We start from the raw sequence: 21,737 nt of genomic DNA, 5'->3' as shown, positions 1-21,737 counted from the left end.
GTCATATGCTGTTAGCTTTCTTTGATTACTGTGTACCAAATAGCAGTAAAAATAGTCAATGCTTGTAGAGTGCTTATTATCTTCCTTAATTACGGAACTCAGTTCCCACAACTCTGTGAAGTTAGGACTACAATTAACTCCATTTTACAGACGAAGGCAAAATGGTTGAACCTGTCAGAGATCACACAGAAGAGTGTGGATGAGCTGGGGTTCTCACCTAGGCAGTGTGACTCCCAAGTCGGTGCCCTTAACCACTAGGCTCACTTGCCATGGTGGCGCTCTTAACCTGTATCAGCATCCTCCCTCCTAGCACTTAAAAGTCCTCTTCTGGACCTGGACCAACTTTCCGTTTTTACTCTTCTTTTCCTGGTTTTATCGTCTAGTTTTCTCTCTCAGGAGCGGACAAAACTGTTCAGCAGTCGAGGAGACATTTACGGATGTGCCTAAAACAATGCCTGTCATGTGGAAGTACCGAATATATTCCTGTTGAATGTTGAAGCAACTGTGCAAATGGGAAACTTTGTAGAAAGAAAAGATAACTTTCATTTCCTCTGTTTTCTTGTGGGAAAACTCACTCAGGCTACTTGCTGTGTGAAGAACAGTTTGAATGGGGGCAGAAGTGGACGTAGGGAATTCTCAGTAGCTAAGGGAGGAATTTCTGCGTCCCCGGTAGATCATGAATCCAATAGCAAATTCTTATTCAAGTCTTAAAATCTATAATATTAGATGATCAAAAGATCATCTCATCCAGGCACTATGTGTTAAGAGTAATTTTGCTCTTGAACATCAGAGAAAGCACATTTGCAAAGAAAGATAAATCACAAAAGAGAACTGAAATGTATAGTTAAGCTGGAATAGACTAGATTCTTGGTAATTAAAGAGTAATATTTTAAACTAAAATTAAAGTCAGCTATCCACCAAAATGGCTCTCTGTGGGCGGTGGGTTTTTAGGCAGTTTTGCTTTCTGCTTTATACCTTTATTGGGGGAAAATTTTATATTAAATATGTATTTTTATGATAAAACAAAGTTATTTTTAGAGGCAATCTACATGAAATAATCTTTTCCTCTTGTGAGTAGTTATCCTACAGCCATCTTTTTTTTTAAAACTTCAGTCATTTCTAAATTAGGAGATATTTATGCAAAGCATTTTTAAGGGTATGTAAACTCACTGAGGTAAAATGTAGTCATTGCTGAATTCCTGAACTGTGCAAGGGCTAGTTTTTACTTTGGAAAATGACTTACTATTCAGTAAAATTTTCCTGAAGGGTTAGATGTTGAAAACAAGGAGAGAACCCTTGTAGGATGATGAAATAAGGCCTGTTAAACAGTCGTTTGTACTATATACAGAATCAGGCACAAATAACTCCCCTGTTTTATTACAAAATCATAAGCATGTAATTCTGTAACATAACAATACCACACTCAAGTACACCATATGGCATGTTAGCTGAAATGTTCAAATTAAAACCATAAATTATTACACCCAGATTATTCCCCGGCCAACCACCCTCAGGCAGGCCTGCCTTTTGCCGGACCCTGCAGAAACGGCGTCATTATGAACTTAACTGGAAGAGAGAACCGTGTGTGGAAAGCTGTGGCTTCATGACTGAAACTGGAAAATGTAACTGTCACATCTGTAATGAACCCACGTATCTTAAACAGCTGTTTTAAGCAGAAAAGCAAGAATTTAAAAACGGAGCCCTTTTCGGAAATCGTATGTGATGTTTTGTATTTCAGAGTCTGATGGCAGCGGCTCCCTTTGCAGTTTATGTATTGCACTAGCAGGAGATACTTGAGACATATCACAAGTATCAGAAGGTACTCTTGATTCAGTGTCTCTGGCTGTCCAATAAAAAAGTGGGAAAGAAATTTCTATGGTCTCTAATAAGCAGTATATCAATGAGAAGTGTCAGATTTTGTGGAAAATTCCACAGCATGATTTATTGCATTAATTATAGGCATGTGGGTTTCATGCCGCTAAGCCTGAAAATGCAGCCACGTTCTAAAGTTGATTTAAAAGATAGTTTGGCCAAGATAAAAGTGCTGCTTATTGTGATTAATGGAGTACAGTATTTACTCTCTTGTTCTATTCTTTTGCCTTTGGAATGCTTAATTTCTTTTCTGACTTGAAATTAAGTTTGAGATTTGAAAAGCTTCATCTCGTTTTTATTCATTCCTGTCATCTGCTCTCCTTTTTGTGTCTTCTTAGCTGTCATTGAATGTTGCATCTCCTTTATGCAGGAAGCCTGTTTGAATGCTGTCCTTCTAAGCAAATGTGGGTTAGCTCAGAGCTGTCCCTGGCTGGCAGAACTGACCAGAAGGCTTGTTAAGCCCCACCTGGGATGCTACTGCTCTTTTTTTTTTTGTGGGGGAGAGGGAACCATTGAGGAGAAACCCTCATTTCCTTAATTTAACTTAAAGAAAGCATTCTTAGAAGAGAATTGCATGATTTTACCCATTAGTACTGTACTGAGTTTGTACAGTCACATAATGTCTCTCTCAGTGACCCAAGAAGCTTGTCCAATCACAGGGTTCCATTCAGTGGAATGGAAGGGCTCCTAACAGCTGTTTTAGATACAGCTGTTAACTCCAATTGTTTACACGTCTGTGACAGTGTATGCCTAACATTGGTGACCTTTATAGAGCTAGTGTGGAAGAATAGCAGATAGTTGCTACAAATTAAAGCATCAGTAGAGGAGGAACTCAGTTGAAGTAGACTTTGCTTTTGTGGGCTCAAACACATTTCTAAGCAGTGATACGGTTTAAAGAGTAGAACTAGAGGATTCATGTGTCCGAGGCTGAGTGTTTTGCTTTCCTGTTTAATACTCGTACAACTCGTGTGAGATAAGTACAATTACTATTTTGCATACCCATTTTACAATGGAAGGAACCGAGGCTTAAGTTAAAAAAAAATATTCATACAGATTCACATTGCTGGTTAAGTGACTTGAAGTCTGGGATTTGAACTGCATTATTACTGGCAAAGATGGAGCCATTAACCATTTGCTACACTACTTATACCAAAGACCCTGAAAGGGACCAAGTAAGATGAGACTTGAAAAATTGTTTTTGGCAGTCAGGGAAACAGTGTTGAGTTTAGTAATTCCAGAAAAGTTACAAAAGAAAAAGTATGAATCCAGTAGATCTCAGAGGGTTGTAATTCTTTAACTCATTCATTATTTTGTCGAACAATACCAGTTAAGTCCAGTATGAATTTTTATAGTATTTTTCACTGAAGCAGAATTCACTTAAACACTTATTATTTATCAATGTATGAAGCAACTGTTCTGCTAGGAGAAAGAATTTTTCAGATCAGAAAATCTGCTATTCCTTCAAGGATGGTAAGTGCTGTAACTGAGCTTGGGCCGAGGCTTATTTGAAGGAGTCCTTTTCTAGGTGTTCCAGAGGAGGGGAGAGATAAGACACTGTTTCTTACATCATGGCCTGTTGGACCACACCTATATTAGAATCATCTGCGAACTTGTGAAAAAATGTAGACTCCTGCACCCTATTGGCCATAAATTACTTCCTTGTTGTGAGGATCTTCAAGGTCAGTGCCTTGTCCCTTCACACATGTAATATCCTACCCCACCATCCAACACACACAGCTCCTAGACCTGATTCAGTTCGTAGGTAAACAGTAGATATGCATGAGGAAGAGATGTGACTTTTTGCCTGTGCTTTGGGGTCATAATACTGGTATTTTTTTTGTGTGTGCTGTATTTTATTTCAAAAGTTTTATTAAGGAGAAATTCCTCTAGGTATTATAGAGTCACATAACATACAACAAAGAAATGAGCAGAGGACAATGTTTAAGTGATTTCTGCTTCAGTGAAAAACACGATCAAGAATCATACTGGACTAACTGGTACTATTCTGAATTTTTCATTCTCCTGAATGTTTATGTAAGATACATGTTCTGTGCCCAGTATTGGAAAAGATTAACCGAGCCTAAAAATAATTTGCTGGTCTGATAGCAGTAATAGCATACAAGTCTGGCTTCAATGGGTAATGTTAACAGTCCTGGGAAATAACCAGTTTTAAAGTTCTAGGAGAATGCATCAAGTATGCAAGGACTTTGGTGCTCAAAGGAGAAAAAAGACACAGAGTCAGTTGCAGGAAGGGTTAGGAACTATTGCCATTTTCAAAAATGAAACATGAATGTTTAGCCCCAGACAAATAAATTGAAGTTGGCCTGTTTCCTAAGATGACCAACTAGGGAATCTATATATTTTTAATGCCAAGATTATTTTCCTTGAACCTAGAAAGAGTTATAAGAAAGCGTCTTTTAAATGAATACATGTATGGATGAAGTAGGTGCCTAATAGGCAATGCCATAAAGTGGAGATTAGGGTGGGGGGAGGGAGCTAGCCCTTGATTTCGTGGATATATTAATTCTAGTGTGCACTTCCGTTAAAGTATTATGATTTTCCTTACCCTGAGAGTAAGATAAAGATGCCGTCTGGTAGCAGTTTGTTTGGTGGCTGGCATGTCCTTACTTCCTAAGGAATTAGCCCTGGGAACAGCTTCCAGTGGCCTCGTGAGTTACTTCCTTCCACAGCTGATTCCCCAAAGAGCCTTACAAAGGTTAGGGCGGCTGAGATTGTGATTGTGAGGCCCCAAATTTAATTTTATGCCACTGACTTTTGTTTTCATCTCTTCTAGATGGGCTAAAGTGAATTGTGTGATCTCCCCCACAGAGTTGTCTCAGTGACTCCTTTTCCCCTTTTGTGTTAATTCAGCCTCCACACTTGTAATGAATGCTTCATTCTCTGGTGCTTTTCCAGACCCTGGGAATGAAGCAGTGAGGCCCCGGCCTTTACAGGGCTCTCGGCCCACTGGGGAGAGACATATGCTAATAAGCAAGTTATGAAGTAAATATGTAGCATGTCAGATGGTGATATGGAAGAAAGTAACACAGGGGTAGAAAATTGGGGTATCTATTTTTTCAAAAGCAACCTCTTCAAATGTTTGCCATTTGGAGTTTCTTTGCATTTAGAATACTCAGTCTCTTCTCTTTAGAATATTCTAATTATAATGTAATTATAAAAATTACATTTTTATAATTATTATATACAACCTTCCATATGTGGGCATCCTACTGGTCTTGCTCTATTCCCAACTCCAGCCGTTCTCACACCTCCAAACCAGGGCCAGTGTGTTGTAGTCCTGAACATAAGCCAGTTCCTTTCCATCTCTTTGCCTTTGCTCAGGGCACTTCCTGGAGTGCCCTGCCCTCCTATTCTGATTAACCAAGTGGGACCCATCCTTTCATACCTAACCCAGGTCTCCACTTCCCCAGGGAGCAGAGCTCCAGCACCACTCAAGCTCTATTTGACTTCTCTCTCTCTCTTTTTTTTTTTTTTTTCTGAATTCCTTTAGGACCTAGAGCCACAAACTCAATTCCTAATTACACAGCTGTGTTTGGTCTTTTTAATTAGTTTTATGTGTAATAGCCATCTCTTCTAGCTATGTTAGAATCTATATAACCATCAGGGACTTCCCTCCGACTACACTCCATGGGTCGTCTTGAGATGCTCTGGGGCACAGTAGGTACTCACAAACCTGGATTAAATATTAATTCCAACCGTAGCCTTGTGAATATAAATCTGCTCACCAGTCTTCTTTATACTTTTACTTTTCCAAATTTAAAAAACATGTTTATTTAATAAGCTCATGGATTTATCATTTACTGATTTATAAGAATTTGAACATCATTGGTTTTGTCTATCACGTGAAAGGACAAAACACTCTTCTTAAATGCACATAACTAATAAAGAAGTTAAACATCAAGAAATGTATTACTTCAGTAAAATTATAAAAGGGATGTCATAGCTATTTTTTTGTTGTTAAATTGAGTGCTATAGCAATAGAAGCAAACAAATAGATCTGAGTTTATAGCTAACAAAATCTCAAAGTGAGTGAGAAGACAAGCTACTGCTCTAATTTTGTGTTTTTCCATTCTAACTCCTAACAAGGGAGGTAGTAAGTGGATTAATGGGCCATGGAGACTGTGTAAATAAGTAGAGAACAGCAGTCGTAGGAGCTTCACTTAATGGTCTGGGAGAGAAGAGTTCCTGAGCCGGAGCCGGGCTCCTTTTGCAGCTTCCCCTCAGGTCGCAGATCTCTTGGAAGTCGGTGACCTAACCTTTCTAATTTTTCTTTTTGGCTCCATTTGTTGCAGACCCATTTCTCTGTACATGTTTCCCCTGCTGTCAGAAAGCAGAGCATTCCTATGTAACTTTCCATAAGCTGAAGCGACATGCAGCAAAGAAGCGATTATCATTGACTTACAATGTCCCTATTTTATGATTGAAACGCTTAATTTACGTATAGTTTTACACTCACCATTCCACCCGTGCAAGCTCTCTTGGCTTTTCCGATACCTTAAGATCCAGGTAAAGGATGTGCAGAATAAATCAAGATACAGCACAGGTGCTCACAGACACAGTTCAAAGCTGTGGCAGCTTGATGCTGTGATGCGGAGTGTAGTTCCCAGGAAAGGAGGTTGGCCCGACTACTCCGGCTGCTCCGAGCTGGCTCTCATTCTGTAAGCACTCACTGCAAAAGCAACACTGCATGCTATTTTTACAACAGTGAAAATCCTCTTTGGATTTCTTCCTGTTAGCAGAAACAGATAACATTAATGTAGGTCTTTTCCAAAAGTGAAGTGGCAAAATGCGACTTTTGAAAGGGGGGTGGGATACCTAGATACTAGGTCTCATGGGATGGCTGCTTCTTTTGAAAAGCTCAGAGTAAGTTTAAGTAATAAATACTATGGCTCTTGTGGATGTACAGCAAGAAATAAGTGAGCATTCGTTCAAAGAACTGAGGTCACTCATGCCCTCTACAGTGTACTGACTAATGTTTAATTACAGACTTAAACTCTTTTACTCACATATTCTTTAAAAGAACTTTGAAGAACTCATTTTTTAATCGACATCCTAAGATTTTTCAGTGTTAGTTTCAATTTGTGTATTTTTTGTTAAAAGGTAGAAAATACTATTATATAAAGATGAGGAATTCACCATAACTAGAATTATCGTTTCATGATTTGTTAATAGTTAAGCATATTAAAAAATATGTTTTATTGTTGTTCAAGTACAGTTGTCTGCATTTACCACCCACCCCAGCCATCCCCACCTCCCTCCCCTGATTTCCCCCCCCCTGGTTTTGTCTGTGTGTCCTTTATAGTTGTTCCTGAAAAACCTTCCCACCTTTCCCCCCATGAAGTGGAACCTAATGAACAAAACAAGCAAGTAAAATATAACCAGAGACACTGAAAATAATGGGGGTTAAGCATCTTATAAACAGAAGCACACTGCCTCTGAAAGAATTGAATAAAATTTTAACATTTTGGAAGTCCTAAAAATATTCCAGCTTTAGTTAAAAGAATCAACCTCCCTAACCTATAACCCTTTGAAAGTCCTGAATTCAGAACACTGCGATTCAGGCCCAATTACCTTGTTTCTCATGGCAAATTTCACCTAAATTAGAACACGTATAATAAGACAGAGGATAAAGAACCATGATGGATTTTGGTTATAACCAATTTGTAAATTTTGCTGGCTTCTTAAAGTCTTTTAAACCCTAGAGTATGTACCATGGTAGATTTGAGATGCAAACATATACAAAATCAGTCTTCATTTCAGACAAATAAGTTTTAGAAAAGGTTCCATGGGAAAGTTGAGGAACTGGGAATTTTTTTCCCTCAAGTTGTCTGTGAATGTTTATTTCTGAGAAAGTCATTGTTTGAAGTTTGAAGACTGCTGTGGGAGGTATTTGACCAAGTAGCCAAGATAAACAGATGCGCTGGTCCCTTTGGCGTTACATGTAAACAGTAATGGAAGCCAGCTTGATAAAGGTTACTCGTAACCTCTGGCGTCCTCTTTTTGATGGAGCGAGACACATTTTTATATGCATCTTTATTGTAATATAAACTACCTCAAATGGAAGAAAAAAGCGTGACTGAAAGTTAAGTCTAATGAAGCATAAAATGTACTTTTGTAAATTGGAATTTTGGAATTATGAACTCAAAAATGTGCTTATAAAATAATTTGCTAGTTTAGTGAATTTTAACTCATTTTATAAAGTTATGAGGATTTTGGCAATTACATCTTAGGACTGTCATTTTAAAGTAACATCATTTATAAATGTGTACAATAATACAAAAAGTAGTGTGTTTTGTAAATAAAATTCAGTTTATTAGAAAATTTATTTTTACTATTGTGTGTTGTTATTGCAAAGACTTACTTCTACTGAGCATCTTTATAAATTAAAGTTTTCCTAAATACATCATTACAATAAACAGAATATTTTATGTTATACTGTAGAATCAGAAATTACATGTTTATGTTGTTTTAAAAACAACCTCAGTGTTTGCCTCTCAACAATCAGTTGGAGAGCCTAGTTTTCTGTTGTGTGACTTCATTTTTAGGATTTCTCTTTTGAGTTCCATACATACCATGTCTGATAATAGTGGTGATTTTGACAAAATGTTTTCATTGTTAATGTAAAATTCCCAAATTTAAATTGTATATTACTGAAAGAAAACCATTGAAATGATCATTAAGCTACATCATTGTTTAAAAAACTGAGTAAAATACAGTGGGGTTTTCTTCATTAGACATAAGCACTAGAACTTTGTTTCAGTGTGTTCTTTTGAACCTCAGCCTGGCCTTGCAGGTGCTAGTAGCTAAGATGCAGTTTCCGTGGCCTGCCACCCAGGACTCTGGTTTTAACTGAGCAGCCTGCGTGACTCTGAAGCACACTAGCGTGTGGGAGCCTCTACCCCACAGCAGCATTACTTGGTCATGGGTGGTCCATAATGCAAATTATAAGTAATAAACAATTTATCTAACAGAGAGACCCCGCCCCTTTCTTACATCTTGATTGTAATAGCTTGATTTAAATTCCATTGTCCTGTCTTTGTAGCTGTGAAGTTTTATCCTCATTACTTTACAAAATGCGAACTATTTTTATCACTTTTTACAAACTACCCTGCAACTATATACAGAATATTTGTAAACTCTGTTTACCCAAATCACTGTAGAATTAGTGAATTAACTGCTGTAAATGATAGTAATTTTTAAATAGAGATCTCTAGTGATGTGCTAGATGCATTCATATATTTTAGTTTAATTCAATAAAATGGAACCAGTACAACCTTTGGTTTCACAAATGAAGTGATTCAAAATGAATGTGTCTGTTGTAATGGGGTCCTTGCACACTGCCGTGGGATACGTAGCACATTTCTGTCTCACGTTTTTCCTAAAACAAAGGCGACCTTTAATCTCTTCCCACAAACCTTCATTCACTAAACTACGTGCCAATGACATGAGATGCTCATTCTGACCGCAGTGGGCCTTACTCTTGCCTAGTACATCATTCGTGAATACAGTAGTTGCCTATTACAATGCATCAGGTATGTAAATAGCATTTATCAGCGATCTCTGTAAAGTTGACTCCTTCTTTCCCTTTTCATTATAAGAGGAAACTTTATTTCAGAGCAGAAAGTGCATTGTCTGAACTCATCAACACCCTCTCTATCCCTCCCCTCCCCGATTTGTTGCAGACCAGGATGAAAGAGCAGCTGAGCTCAGCAGGGAGCAGAATGAGAAAACCATCCGGAGCACGCAGACTGCGCTCCGCAATTTCCGGGAGTTCCTCATCTCCAAGTATCCTTCGGAAACCAGAGAGATTTATGTCATCCCTTGTAAAGAGTTGGATGCCTACCTTGCCTCTTTCTTTGTGGATGCCAGGCAGAAGGATGGGTCCGAATACGAACCCAATAGCTTGGCCAATTACCAGTGTGGACTGGAACGGTACCTCAAAGAACACAGGTATGGCTACAGCATCACCAGGGATAAGGAGTTCAAGCGTTCTCAAGAGGCCCTGAAACAGAAGCAGATTGAACTCCGCTGCAAAGGAAAAGGAAACAAACCCCACAAGTCCATGAAGCTCACCTTTGCCGATGAGCTCATTCTGCGGAAAAGGGGGCTGCTAAGCCGCTATAACCCCGAGGGTCTGCTCAACCTCGTCTGGCTCAACAACACCAAAGCTTTTGGGCACTGCACAGGCTTCCATGGATCTACCTTGAAGTGGGGCGATATCCGTCTCCGGGTCACAGAAACGGGGTTGGAGTACTTAGAGTGGATGGGTCAAGACACCGGTGACCTGAATGCCAAAACCAAGAGAGGGGGGACAGATTCCCGTGTGTACGCCACCCAGCACGCCCCGCAGACGTGCCCCGTGCAGGACTATAAGGAGTATGCCCAGCGGCGGCCTCCTGCCATGCGCTACGAGGATGCCCCTTTCTACTTGTCCATCAAGCCGGTCGTGAACTTGGCGGCTCTGCACTGGTACAACTGCCAGGCTCTGGGCAAGAACAAGCTGGCCAAGATGGTGAAGACCATGTGTGAGAAGGGCAACATCCCCGGCAGGAAAACCAACTTCAGCGTGTATCAGAGCTGCAGCACCTTGTCCGAGGCCCAGAGCAACCAGCTGGTGCTTATCTGTAACAATCTGAGCCAGCAGGCCGCCCAGTCGGTGGCGGGGCACTCCAACAGCGGCAACTTCATTGTCTCTGCCTCCTACGACTCTTCCTCAGATACTGCGTGACCAGGTGGCTCGAGCCTGACCCCCGTTTGGTTCCTGTGTCTAGAGAAACTGGGATCATACACTGCTTCTCGTGCCCTTGCCTCTGCCCTCAGTGTTAACTTTATAAAAATATAAATCTATAATATATTTTTCTTTTTACAAATAAGCCAACGGAGATAGTTTAGTATGACTAACATAGTATTTATAGGCTTCACACAAACGTACTTGTGGGTGAGTCAGTGTAATTACTGTTACAGACTTTTTCAAAACCATAGTGATTCTCAGGCAACACAAAGTAGAGAAGGAATCTTGTTTTTTAAAAAACTGTCCAAAAGGAAACTGAGTTGTGCTAGATTCTGTGTCCTCAACTCCCGATTTTTCTTCCCGCCGCAATGCTCATTGCTAGTCTACTTAATAAATGGCCTTATTTTTTTAATTTTTCAAATTCTCTATTAATCAGGAGGAGATGACACTAACTTCACTGCTTACACAAAATTACATTCAGTCAGATCCAAAATATGAAAGTGTTGGCTGTGAGCTCGACTTCCAATTATTTATATACTTTTTTTTTACTTAATTAGAATTTTAGCTCCTGCACCTTAATTTTTGCAATGTATGAAAATTTAGAGGCTTAGCTAACATTTTTTTGGCGGGGGGAGGGACTAGAGGGAGGGAATAAGGTACCATTTATTTTGGAACGTAGTTTTAAAATAATATGCAAAGACCTTTTTTTATGGCAAAACAGACTGTTACATGACTCCTTTTTACTGTCGTGCTTGAACTTGGATAGAATTTTTTTGTTCCCTAAGAAATCAGTGTAAATGAAATTTGATTATCAGATTTAAAAGAAATTTAAAACTACCAAAGCTTTGAAAATGTTCCCAAGCATTAGATTGTATATCAAGCATGAAGATTAGGTAGGGAATGGGAAAGTGTTACTAAAGGTCTAGAAGTACTAGTTAATATAACAAAAAAACTCTCTTCAAAGTTCAGATCCCTCTTGAATTATTTATTTATAAGCATTAAACCTCAGTATCTTTTCTCTAGAGGATTACGTGACTCTGTAGTTGAGATCAAAGAAAAATCGACACTCATTTTAGGTAACAGCATTTGTTACCAGACTTAGCTGAATTCAAAGCATTCTTGAAAATGTGCAAAGTTCCTTCTATAGTAAATGTAAATGCATTTATCTGCACCATCCTGCAATAATAGTAATAATTTTGGTTAAACAGCTCCTTGTGGTAGTTTTTCCAGGGTCTTTATTTTCAAGTCTTGAAGCCTGTGTTGAATTATAAGTTAACATACCTCAAAAATAAAACAGATTTAGACATTAGAGCTCCAATAAAGCTGAGCTAGGTTCCCATCCTGTATAATCATTAATGCATAAAAAAATCCAAATTTTAATTGCTGGACATTCTGGGTATTCTGTTGGGGAGTATTTATTTTTCAAGGCAACCTCATCATTCAGTTAGCTAGAAGGGTAGGTGTTGTATTCTGTATTTGTTGTACCACCAGGACAAATTTCGTTTTGTTTTGCTTTGCTAAAGCATAACATTAGCTGAACTTTCGAATGGCGAGGCGGTGAGGCAGCTCGTTTCAACACTAAATAAGTAGCACATGAAGCCCCCTTCCTCTGAGCTGTGGCCGTTCCTTTGGCTTGGGAGTGGGAAGTCCGTCGTGGCCTTTGTATGGTAGAATCAACTTCATTTCATGACTTTGTTTCATAGAGAGGCATCCACGAACGAGAAGAAAGGGCGAAAGATATCTTTTATTTTTTTTGTATTAATAATGATGATAGGCACCATTTTTGATCCAGTATGTGGTTCAGCACTGTGCTAAGTGACTTACATGCTTCAGTTATATAAAAAAAATAGTTACTAGTTGTATGAAAATTAGGAAGTACAGATAAGCATAAACAAAACAAAACATATACACATTAGCTAGCCAAAAATAACTGCTGGGAACAGTTTGGTATCTATTTCTTCAGATATTTCAATATGTACCTATTTATTCCTATGTACATTATCTTTAATCCTTTCAATAACTTTGAAAGGAAGGTAAATTATCTTCGTTTTATGTTGAGATCAGGACAAATCAGTTAGATTATAGCTAAGGAAATGGTACTGTCTGTCATCTGACTCCAGAGTTCTTCTGTTTATCTTTCTTAGTTCCAACTTGTCACTTCTAGTGATTGGAGCCAGATGTGGGGGCACAGTGTCTTCCCAGACCTCTAGGGGTCCTGAGTTGTCTGCCATGGTGGCACAGTCTGCCCCCTGGTCCTCTCATTCATTTTGAACCATGGGTCTCTTTCTCCCAGTTCTTTACAAAACATCCTGTTCTCCGTAACTGGTCTTCTGAGTGCACAGGACAGCCTAATGTAAAAGAACTTTTTAAAAATAAGGATATTTTTACATAGGGTACCTCACATGTTAAAGAAAAGGCTTCTATAAAGAATACTTAAAATGTGATCGTGCGTTTTATTTTTGCATTGACATAATTTTTTTAAGTTCTTGATATGTTTTAGATAGCAGAGTAGGTTTGTTACAAGGAAGAAGAAGAACAGTCAGTAAGCAGTGAAAAACAACTAGGAAATTTCAAATTTCCATTACTGTTTATTGAGGTACTGAACTTAAAATCTGTTTTTATTCCTATTGCATTTTCATTTAGAAGAACACCAATGGAGAATGTGAATTACTTTTTATGTACTTTTTGCTTTGGTAACGGAAACCAAATAGGAACATCACGACAGGTTTAGAAAGCTGTTTTTGGAGGAATGATGTGGTAGACATACATAGCCAGAAAATTAGTATCTGTTTGAGTTAAATTACGAAAAATTATCTGCAACTACCTCTAAATTTTGTGATTTTATGTAAACAATACTGAGGATACACCACTGCCAGATGCCATTTTTATTGTTATTGCAACTTAAGGAAAATTATGTGCAGACTGTGACAGTGGTAGACACCGAAATCGTGTGTGTGCTTCAGCAGGAGTGCAGCTGTTTAGCAGCATAATATACACGTGCCCTTTCAGACGATCCCATGGTTCACACAGAAACACCAACACTTTATTTGCCACGTTTACACTTTCAGGTCAGTGCATTGTCCTGTAAGACAGTTTCCAGTGCCTCTCATGTGATTCTGGAAGTTTTGCACTGTCTGTAACAAAAACGTCAAACCCATCTGTTCGTTCGGATGACATAGCTGCATAATTCAGTCTTCTGTATTCATGTAAGTGACTGGCTATTGAAAACCATAGACTATAGCAGTTTAAAAAAAACAGTGTTTGAAGAGACTAGCGATATTTAGGATATTAATCCAACAGACCTTATACATAAGATTCCATTTGTTGTCTTGGTTAGTAGGACTGGTTTGAATATGATTCATAAATATACATCAGCTATTTTAAATGTATGTTATTTGATTATTGTTTTTCCCCATGTCAAATTTTCCCTGCGCTAATTCACTCTTCCCTATGTTAAATCACTTACTGGTCTACAAAGGAGTAATATGAGGAGTCTCCAGCATAGGTTGAGTCTCTTTGGTTTTTTAGTTAGGTCATTGTGAGCTGAAATCTTCATTGCGCTCACTTGGCTTTGTTCTGCGATGTAGCTTCCAGGGGCTCAGTGAAATCAAGTGACTTCGCTGAGAGGAAGTGTACAGCCACAGCAGCAACAGTTGGAGCACCTAGTATCTCAGTGAGGGTACAAAGATGTATAAATAGCCCTTGCTCTCAAAGAACTTAAAAAAGATACTGTAATAAAAGTTACATTTCATTTTTGAGAGCCCAGCAAAAACAAAACAAAACTCTATGCCAGTACTGTTTTGTTTATTTTCCCAGACTTTGTACTCGTGCTATTTAGCCATTGGATATGTTGATTTCCCATAGAATACATAATATTGATTTGAGTATTTTGTGGAGAATCTTCCACAGAGTCTGTTTTAAGATGATTGATAAGGCAAAGCTGTTTTCCACACCATCCATTTGTTCGCATAGGTGCACACACACATAGGGAAGCACAGATTGTCCTCACTGTCATTTATTGAGTTCATACAATGTACCATAGTGATAACTGCTTCTGTAAGTTGTTTCTCTTAATTCTCACAACAGTCCTATGAGAGTAGGTGTCGTTATTGCTTATCTCTGAAGTGAAGAAGTCCAGAGAAGTCAAATGTGTTGCCCACACTCTTGTTAATACTTAAGAGCATCAGGATCTGAATCTAGATCCTTTTCTCTCCTTTTCGGCTGTTCACAAAGTGATTTGCTGTGCTTCTGTGGACCCTCCGAGGTAGTAAGTTATCAATGAATTCCCCGGTGTGATAAAACCCTCAGTATTCGTTCAGCTGCGAACACGAGCATTGCCATCCCTAGCACTGTGTGCTAGAGGTGGCTTAGGCTCCATTACCGTAGCTTTGTGAGACGGGATGCTCAGGAGAGCTTGTTTGCCCCGGTCACTGGGAGAGAGCAGAAATTTGTGTCACTCTCGAAAGAACCTTTTATCGTGAAGAGGGTTGTGTACATGCACGAGTAATTTTATCTTTAAAAGTGATTATTTGTTTTTATCCCAAATAAACCAAAAACCCAGTTTCAAGAAAGTTCCTTATAGTTCAGATGAGGAATGGGGAGGTTGTAGACAGAGAGAGCACCTTTGAAGCCCAGAAGTGACATTGCCCTTCACCAGATGGTGAGGACGGGGTGACAGGCTACCAGGGAGTCTGGTCTTACCCAGAAATTTGGTGCTAGCAAATTAGCACTATTTAGTAAAATGTTTTGTTCTTATTTTGTTTTTGTTCTTTTAATCAATTATGATTATATAACAACATTTTTTGGCAGGGGATTACTAGCCTCATGATTCTCAGAGTTGGATTAACCGTGAAACCATTATGTTCTGGAGTTTGGCTATCTCTACTGCTTTATGTATTAGACACCAACACTTCTGATTTTAACCAGCCTTTTTTGGACTGCTTTTCTTTGTCTACGGCAAGGATGTATTTTAGTTTTTATTTTTTGAGCCACAATAAAGCTATAATACTTAGCATCTATAAATAAGAACTCTCTGCCATATAATGAAGGAAATAAATTTCCAGGCTTAGGAGGAAAATCATGGGGTATGTTTGATAATTTATTGCAGTAAAATAATTTTAAAGTGTTCAGTCATGAAAAAGTTGTTATAAATACTCAAGAATTAACAAGTTCTCAATCATTTTAATATATTTTTTTAAGTAGGCACGATATACCTGCATATTCAGCATATGATGTGCAAATAGTTGCAATACTTACTAAGAAGCCCCATTGGCAAGGGCGTCCTCATTTGTCTTTTGTTTTGTTTTATTTTGTTTTGTTTCCTTGATGCATGGTATTCAAACATTGCTTCTTCCCTCTAAGATCTGGCAGAGATGATGTGACTCGGTAGCTTTTTCTAAGGCAAAGTGATGAAACTAGGATGATTGTTAAGAGGTCCTTGCCGTAGAACACACTGGGATAAAGAAACCACTGCCTGTGTCATCCCGTTGGCGTTGGGAGTATTTCTGACGATACAAAAACAGAAAAGAGGGATGATACTGGTAAACTGCCAGCAGTTCTGATTTCGCTTTTCTGAACAGAGAAAGGTAATCAAAATATCTTGCCATCCATCCTGTCTGTAAATTCATCAATTGGGTCTGCGAAAGCTGAGGGAAAGACCGGGTGTGGTATTGAAGATTGCATTATTTTTTAAAAGATAGCATTTTAATACATTTAAATTGAGGTTTTATGTAAACCATGACCTAGTTTCCTTAGACTCAGTACTGATCAGATCAGCATGCTAAGTTAATCAGAAAATTAGGCCAGAGTATTAGAAACATCTAAACTAATCCAGTCCTCTCTTTTACAGAAGAGGGAAACAGCCCCAAAGACATTAGGGGAATGCCCAGGTGCACACACCTCGTTAGAGTCAGAGCCAAGAGTAGAACCCAAGGGAACCCGGGCATCCTGAGTTCCAGTCTGTAACTGGAGTTTAGGGGAGAAGAACAAGCTTACGTTTTCACTGAGCTGGAAGGGATATCCTTGTTTTCAAAATTATGAAGTGTTTTAATCTTAAGTTTCTGTTAGAAGTACATTCAAGCTGCCTGTTTTCAAATACGCTTTTTTCTATGTGTATTTTCACTTTTCATTGTGTAGTGTTGTATCTTGGTTTTAGCAACTTCTTTGGAAAATTAATGGGGTAATAATCTCTAAATGTAATCATTTACCTTTTTATTTTAACAAACATCTCTTACCGTGCCCCATTTATATTTAGTTCTTATTTATGGAGAGGAAACAAGCTACAGTTTTCAGTAATATGAATTTGATAATTAGCATAATCTGTAATGATTATAAACTAAAAAGCAAGTTTTTAAAAATTGCAGTATTCATTTGCATGTCCAGCTCTGTAGCATCTGTATCATTGGTTTAGAATGCAGTCTGCACTGCCCTCTTTTCATCCATGAAAAGGTTTAAAGATCATCTTAAAGGTTTGGGACAGATCTTCAGTCAAAATGATCAAATCTCAACATAATTAGAATGTTTCTGAAGTGAATTTATTTTAAAATTAGGAAAGGGAAAGAAAATGGGAGCCATGAAAGAGACCTACGCAGAGCAGGAAGATGTAGAAATACAAAATATTTATAAATGCTCCTACTAACCTGCTTACTCCCCTAACAGGGAATCCAAAGCATAAATACAAAAAATATCCTACAAAATTTTATTTTACAAGTTATATTTACTAAATCATAGTTGAAGGGAAAAGATGAAATTCCAGGTGGTTAAAAAAGTACAATGGAATTTTGCCTTTTGAATGCAACGTTGAATTTTGCTCAGCCTTCTAATGTTCTTTATATTACACTGGAATTAATTAGACAGCGTTTTTATCATTTTACATTCATTTCAAGGGCCTTTGAAAATGCTTGGTGTAATGTATTTATTTGTGGTTGGTAGAATTAGAAAGACGTCAGCAATATGTGACCCTAACAGCAACGTGCATCCTGTATTAAGTGATTTTTATGCCTGTTTACGTTCTGTAATCCTTCTATTTTACAACTCAGATATCTTAGTATACTGCCACTAGGAATTAATTTATAATGATTATTTATACTGGATGAAGCAGCAGGTCCATTTAGTATGAATCCACTCAGATCAACTTGATCCAACTGAACTTTTATATCTACAGTCCATTATATTACAACTTTTTAAATAGCATTTATAACAAAAAAAACTTTTGTTTTATAAAATATTTGTTACAAAAAAAAACCTTGCCAAAAACCATCACAATTTCTATGCATTGTGTAATATTCGGTGATGTCTTTGTTGAGATTTTGCATGTCCTAATAGGGTGCTCTTTCATGTGTGTGTTAGTGGTGTTTATGTGGAATTGTTCATCATTGCTGCTATCACTTATTGTAGTTAAACTGAAAACCTGTGCTTACGGGGCTGTGCCAGTGGACATTTTCTGTGTGACCTGTGAAAGTCTGTACTTAGTGGTTTAATATTTTGAGCCAGCACTTAGTGGCCTCTGCAAAAGGAGATGTCGTAGTTGTCAAGTGGTGCCAACTTCAAAATCGTGTTTCATGTGTAGAATTCCAGGTTAGCTCTTCTTTACCCCCAGCTCTTTGAGCGGGAAATGTTTGCAAAAAGAAAAAGCAAGAATTCTGAACTCTTTTAGCACTCCCCTACCCCAGCTTAAATTCTTTTTCTTCCCCTGATACTTGAGCACCTTACAGAGAAATCCAATAGAATGATAGTATAGCAGCAAAGTTTCCCTTGATCTGGATATTTTTTGGTTGAACAATAAAATAACGCAGGACTCTAAGGTGCATACATTAGTTTTGTTGGTTATCATAACTTACTGTTGCAATTGCATTTAATGAGAATATTTGGTTTTTAAATTTTATTTATAAGTGACCATGGAAGCCTCAGTGTTCCCAAATATTAACTTTTATATTCAGCATTTATTTGTGTGGACTTATTTAATATATTCTGTTGCCTCCCATCACAATTTTTTATGCCCATTTGTCTTCATGTTGTCTCAGCAATTTCATACAAGCTCTGAAAAGGAAGAGAAGCAATTCCAGTGGATTAATTCTATTATACTACTTGTTAAAAGTCAGCATGGGGGAAAAACCGTTATACTTTTTTATACATTTATAGTCCTAAAATGGAAGAGAAACTACCATGAAAATGTTAGGAAGTCTACTTCCTTAATACCCATTTTCACACCCACATGCCGAACTCCCTCCGTCAGTGCAGTGTCTCCTTCTGTCTGGTCAGTGGGTTTGTAACTGGGAGACCCCTTTAATAGAGGGGTAACCTCCTGGACTGTTCGGAGGCTCTTTGTGTGACTGTCAGATACATGGCGACAGCCAGTGCTGTTTGGAGACACTGCTGCTGAAATTGCCGATTCAACTCTGAGAATGCAAAAAATAGTTCTTGAAGGCCCCTGCTACTTCTTTGCATAAAGGAAAAGAAAGGCAGATTTCGGCTGGGAGCCTTCTCTCCAGGATATGCTTTAAACCTTTGCCGGTCCAGGGAGGTAGTAAAGCAATGAAAGGAAGTTCAGTTACGCGTGTTCTGAAGATGTTCTGCCCTTGGTCGGTGGCCTGCAGAGTAACTCTGAAGTATTTCTTGATTCCTGCGTTGGGGGTTTTCAGGCAAGGCCTTTGTTCTTAGAATTCCTTTTATATTTTGGACACCAAAGATTATGGCAATGTATCCTGATGGTTAACATTCACAGTTCCCGTTAGTTAGCTGTGGGCACGTTTATTTGAATCCTCTTAGTTTTATTTACCCCTTTTCTGTCTTCTGTACATTTTATATGACTGTCCTGAGACCTTTATGCCTATACATGGGCTACTTTTGAATCAAGTAATACATACATATTTGTTAATTTTCCAATTTTATAGGGTTATGTTTCCACCGTGACTTTAAGCTTTTCCTCACTGCTAACATTAGACATAGATTTGCCCCATGGTGAGCAATAACTTGTACCTTTTTCGCTGTAATCTGAAAATGTAACTAATCCTGTAGGCTGAGACCTGGTGAGAGAATGACTGGAAGAGTTTTGGATTCAACAGAATCACTATATAACTCATTTATTTGGTGGTTTAGTAGAATGAATGCTGTATTCAACTTCAATAAGGTCTTCCATCTTTCGTACAAATTTTAAGAATGATTTAAAAATTCCTTTTAGTCTACCACTTGGAAGTTCATTGGGAATACAAATTATACCAATTTAGTATAACATGATCCCAGGCACCTGTTTGGAAATATAACCACACAATACCTAGAAAACTTTTGTGAACATTGAACTGTTCTTTGAAGATGCATTCACTTTGTCCCCTATTTGATAGAGATCATTTTTGATACATTTTCTGACCACTAGGCTTTTAAGTGATATTACATGAAAAAGCACATGTGTGCCTATTCACTCTAATATTTAAAATTTTTCTTCTTAAGCTGCTACATTTATAATTTGTGAAAGAAAGAGAAAGGTGAATTCAAATGGAGAGAAATTTCTGTTAATATGTTCAAATGTGTGACTGTGATACTCTTGGTTAATTAATTATTCTGCCAGTTGATATTTGTAATATAATACAACTTTTTTGTTAATAAGTGTATATTCTCGGTTTCATTTTATTTTTCGGCTCACTGATCTTTTCCTCTAAAATGTTTTCATCTTTTATCAGCTCACTGTTTTTGCTTCGTATTTGTCTGTGTACTTGTGCGCTAAATAAACTTCTAGTTTTGTGTCCCGGTGGCTTGTTCCTTGTGTGTGCGGTGTTTGCCTACAGTGTAATAGTGTGATTTTCTATCATGTTCCGTATTTCCCGGTGCAGCCTAACCTTATGGAAATAAGAAATACAATCCAATAAAATCAGCTAATGTCTCTATCACAGTATTTTATCTGTATTTGGGTATGATTAGTCTTCATTTAATAAATGGTTTTCTGCAATGCTGGCTGACTTTTGTAGCTACAGCAGTTTAAAAGCAATTTAAACCACGTCATGCAAAACAGAATTGTCCTGTTCAGTGTGCATCAACCCACAGAGTTAATACATATTAAGCAGAGCATTCCATGTCCAGTGTTTCTGGCTGTCGAGGAGCGGAAGCTGTGGAGAGAGAAGCATTTCTATGTGTGGGGACGTGGAAGCAGCCCATGGGGCAGGGAAGACACTTCAGGAGGGCAGCTACAACTGAACTCATCACATGCTCCTGGAGCCCCGGTCCCCCAAACCCTGTGTTGGGGCAAAAGTCTCTACTCAGATTCACCCTCTGTCTTTCTGTCGGTGGAGCTCTGTTGGCCAATGGTGCGAAGTGATACCAAGCTAAGCAGATGTCTGCTTCCAGACTTCCTCATTCTTAGGAAAAATCTTTTGGTCGGATAGAATTCTTCCTATGTTCTTCGTTGCATTTAGCACATTTGACAATGTTCTGTGAGCAGAATACGATTGGTTATTCAAAAGGATTATAATAATTAACTTCAGACGTCTTTGTTGTATCACTAAAATTATTTAGTAAAGAAAAGCATATTAAAGCACTGGAAAACATAATGTTCTCTTTGACAAAAATGCAAGTGTAATTCTTGTAGATGTATGAATAATCCACCAAAGTCTACTCAGAAAGCTGAATAATGCAAATAGCAATAGCTATACTTTGTAAGATAGTATTGTAAATGGTATTAAAGTTACTTTACAAATACTTGTAATGTAATTTTAATGTTTTTGTAGTACTTTAAGAAACAAGTTACATAATTAAAATGTGATAGATTTAATTTCCCTGACAGAGGAAGAATATTAGAATTTTAGTGATACAACAACTTGAATTAGAATTCAAGTTGAGTAATGTATGACCTGCAAATCATAGAATGTCTTCTTTTTTAAAGCTTTATTTATTTTAAATTAATCTTTTCTAGGATTTCAAGTGACTAAAATAGCTAATATGTATAACATAACAATGTTGGTTCTATATCAAGTATAGGGTCATTGGATCATGGAGTAATATGCGTATGTTCAACTTTAGTAGATACTGCCAGTTAGCTTCCAAAGTGGTTGTACAGATCATCATTCCTGCCAGATGAGTAAGAGAGTTGTGTTGTTTCATATCTTCACCAACACTTGATGTTTAT

General features: G+C 37.9%; 1 protein-coding gene across 11 annotated transcripts in view; it reads left to right on the top strand.

Annotated features, from left to right (window-relative positions):
• KIAA1958 (KIAA1958 ortholog) overlaps positions 1 to 21,737 on the top strand; it is a 146,269-nt gene that overhangs the window by 64,694 nt on the left and 59,838 nt on the right. For 3 of the 11 annotated variants that reach the window (XM_037152623.2, XM_053656149.1, XM_053656148.1), the window contains 2 exons: positions 9,576 to 10,625; positions 13,693 to 21,211. The exons of 3 other annotated variants lie outside the window; for them this stretch is intronic. In XM_037152623.2, the coding sequence (XP_037008518.2) occupies positions 9,576 to 10,621 (1,046 nt within the window). In that variant the 3' untranslated portion in view covers positions 10,622 to 10,625; positions 13,693 to 21,211. Of the gene's footprint in view, positions 1 to 9,575; positions 11,222 to 13,692; positions 21,212 to 21,737 lie in introns of those variants that run through there. 5 more of the 11 variants (XR_008389896.1, XM_037152620.2, XM_037152628.2 and 2 more) reach the window with 5 other exon arrangements.

The sequence above is a fragment of the Artibeus jamaicensis genome, unplaced genomic scaffold (genome assembly GCF_021234435.1).
Source record: "Artibeus jamaicensis isolate MK-2021 breed Jamaican fruit bat unplaced genomic scaffold, CSHL_Jam_final scaffold_1964, whole genome shotgun sequence".
Classification (NCBI taxonomy): Eukaryota; Metazoa; Chordata; class Mammalia; order Chiroptera; family Phyllostomidae; genus Artibeus; species Artibeus jamaicensis.
Note: the sequence above shows the minus strand (reverse complement) of the source record. Positions and strands in the feature narration are given on the sequence as shown.